General features: G+C 32.1%; 1 protein-coding gene across 1 annotated transcript in view; it reads right to left on the bottom strand.

Annotated features, from left to right (window-relative positions):
- The window catches only part of LOC107749001 (ATP-binding cassette sub-family A member 1), a 119,004-nt gene that overhangs the window by 17,070 nt on the left and 98,655 nt on the right, over window positions 1-3,279 (bottom strand). Inside the window, exons 36-37 of the mRNA XM_016564039.1 lie at window positions 3,151-3,213; window positions 2,512-2,618 (exon numbers count right to left, since the gene is read on the bottom strand). Of these exons, the coding sequence (XP_016419525.1) occupies window positions 2,512-2,618; window positions 3,151-3,213 (170 nt within the window). The remainder of the gene's footprint in view (window positions 1-2,511; window positions 2,619-3,150; window positions 3,214-3,279) is intronic.

Genomic DNA, 3,279 nt, shown 5'->3' with positions numbered 1-3,279 from the left:
TTTCTGTTTTTGCCACGGGATTGACATCCCCACAAGCTTCAGTCTGGATCCAGAACACCTGAGAAGAGATGATGCCAACCCCTCAGAGGACCTCAGATGATGCCAACCCTGAAACAACATACAGAACTACCACATTTTGCTATAAGTTTGATTGCATCATATAATAATTGCTGTTAATAGTGTTCATCGTCTGTTTGATTACATCTTTAATTGATTTTCCGTACATTTCTGCCATATGTACATTAACTGACAGTCACCACTGATAAGCTACCTTACCTACTTAATTTGCTGTAAAGTTGCTTTGCAACGATTTGTATCGTGAAAAGCGCTATACAAATAAACTTGAATTGAATTGAAAAATTTAATCATTATTATTATTAGTATTGGTTAATGTTTTGTTTTTTTTCCAAGTAATGAAAACGTTTTTTTATGGTTTATTTTAGTTCATAATAATAACCCTGTGTAAAAAGTACAACTCATGGTCTCAAAACAAACAAACTAGTTATTTTAAAAATGTGATGCTCCTTCTAAAATGACAACATTCTCCTATACATGTAAAATGAAATGTACATATCAAGCCCCTCCCCTTTGGATTCCAAAGATCAAACTCCACCCCCATGTCACTTAAAAAGTTGAAACTTTCAAAATGAAAGTATATGTGAGTCTGTGAGACAAAAGCAGAGAAAGATAAAGTCGTGCTGATCTCGGCTGTCAGCCTGAGCCGCAGGACAGCAGCGCCAATGCCAAACTGGAAAAGTAAACTCCGCTATCTGTGAAGTGATTGACAGCTGTGTTTCCCGCCCCTCGGACATGAGCGGCTCGTCTGTCTCTCGTCTCACAGATGAATGACACAGAGACGCACAGGAGGACGGCGTCTGCTCTCCTTCTCTCATCTCTGTTCACCGACTGAACAATCAACACACAGACGGGACACTCCACAAAAAGTCACACAAACCCATTTTTTTTTGTCTTTAGAAAAGTTAGATTACTTAAATTTATCTAACATAAAATTAATCAAAGCAGCTGGTTTAAATGCATCACAAGTTTGTACACTTTAACCTTCAGAGACCTTGACCTTCTCAACCCGATATAAATAAAATCAAACGAAATAATTTTCTTTTTAATTATCTAATTGCATTAAAAACTATTTTAATTATTTAGCTCAACCATTCAACCCTGTTTATTGTAAGCAATAAATAATCAAATAAATATTTTTTTTTTAATTTTGAGGAATATTAAAGATATTTCCCTTTAATTTATGTAAAAATTTATATTTTTGGAAAAAAAATAATAAATAAAAATCAAATAAAAACATTTTGAAATTATCCGTCAAATTGATATTCAGTTTATTGCAGTAAAACTATTTTAATTATTAACTAATTTAAATTTTGTTAAATATTAAGCTTTATTTAAGCAATAAATAATCAAATAAATATTTTTTTTTTAATTTTGAGGAATATTAAAGATATTTCCCTTTAATTTATGTAAAAATTTATATTTTTGGAAAAAAAATAATAAATAAAAATCAAATAAAAACATTTTGAAATTATCCGTCGAATTGATATTCAGTTTATTGCAGTAAAACTATTTTAATTATTAACTAATTTAAATTTAGTTAAATATTAAGCTTTATTAGCTTGTGTGTGCAACCCTGTTACCACGTGGAATTACAGAAAATAAGACAATTATAAACAACAACAAAACAGTAGCATTGCTTCAAATTTGATTAATTCTACATTGTTGCAATAATAATTTATTTTTATATTATAATAATTTAATTTCATTCTTACAAATATTGTTTTGTTGACCAATTTTGACCAATTTTGTTCATCAAGCGCAAACATTCAACCCTGTAACCCAAGATCACTGGAAGAAATAACAATATATTTTTGGGAAATTAAATCTTTTTTTCCCTTTAATTAACAGGAAGTATTTATATTATTGAAATAATAAACAATAACAAATAAAATAATAATAATAATAAAAAATAGGGTTTTGTGTGCAACCCTGTTACTGCATTGAATTACAACAAAAAAAGTAACATTGCTTAAAATCAGATTCCTTCCACATTGTGGCAATACTTATTTGCAATATATAATTATATTATAATAATTTAATTCCATTCCAATTCTTACAAATACAGTTCTGTTCACTGCATTCAACTCAACTATTCAACCCTGTTACTCCAGTTTATTGTAAGAATGATCAAAGAAAGATTGTTTCTTTAATTTTATGAAAGTGCATCGTTCTGATGTATTTTTTAATTATTCATTCAATTTATTTTATTCGATTAATGCTAAATTTAGGTAAACTCCTCAGAAATTAATATGAAATAAAACAGCTCATGTACAGTAATATTTAGTTTAACCTCCCGAGGTTGAAAATAAACACGTGGAGATCAAGTGCATCCTTTCGCTGAACAATAGTGGAAACAACAACATCAACATCAAGAAGACTAGACGTGTAACAGCAGTGATTTTCCAGAGAGATGCGATGGACGGAGGGACTCACCTGTATCCGTTCAGGAAAGCGTCTCCGGCCGTCGGGCTGATGTCTCCCGTCAGCATTTTAAAAGTCGTAGTTTTACCTGCACCATTGATCCCCAGCAAACCAAAGCACTGCAAAACACAATCATTATTCACAGCACAAAACAACATCATGAAAAGAACACAACATTCATTCCTGTGCCGATGTACTTCATATTGCACAGCAGTTAGCAGCTTTCCATTCGCACTCATTGGATATTGTTTAATTGACAGTTGAGACGGGACGCATCGAAAAGCATGTGCTTTTTTAAAATAGCCAGCAGCCTTTATTTGACATCACAGCCATGAACTGTTATTGATAGATGATGGCTGGTGGTATCAGGGAAAATACATTCTTAGTTACAGATCATTTCATTAATATTTTCTGTCCATGTTGACAAATAGTAAATGCATATATCTACTGAAAGTCATTCCATGGAAGCAGACGTTGTTTAAAGACCTTTGGGATTATGCACTTATTAAAAATGAGACACTTTCTTCTTATTAGTGCTTAAATTAATTTTTCATTTCATATCATGTGTGTGTGTGTGTGTGTCTGTGTGTGTGTGTGTGTGTGTGTGTGTGTGTGTGGCTGTGTGTGTGTGTGTGTGTGTGTGTGATGTACCTCTGCAGCAGGAACACCCACACAGATTTTCTCCACGGCTGGAGTCTTCTTCATACGGTACATCTGCAGAACAAAATCATCAGAAATTACAATTGTGTCATGCTTTGAGAGAGCATTTTTTTAAAAATA

Source organism: Sinocyclocheilus rhinocerous, unplaced genomic scaffold, assembly GCF_001515625.1.
Source record: "Sinocyclocheilus rhinocerous isolate Xijiao unplaced genomic scaffold, SAMN03320098_v1.1 scaffold680, whole genome shotgun sequence".
NCBI classification, from domain to species: Eukaryota; Metazoa; Chordata; class Actinopteri; order Cypriniformes; family Cyprinidae; genus Sinocyclocheilus; species Sinocyclocheilus rhinocerous.
This window is presented reverse-complemented; position numbering and strand designations above follow the sequence as displayed.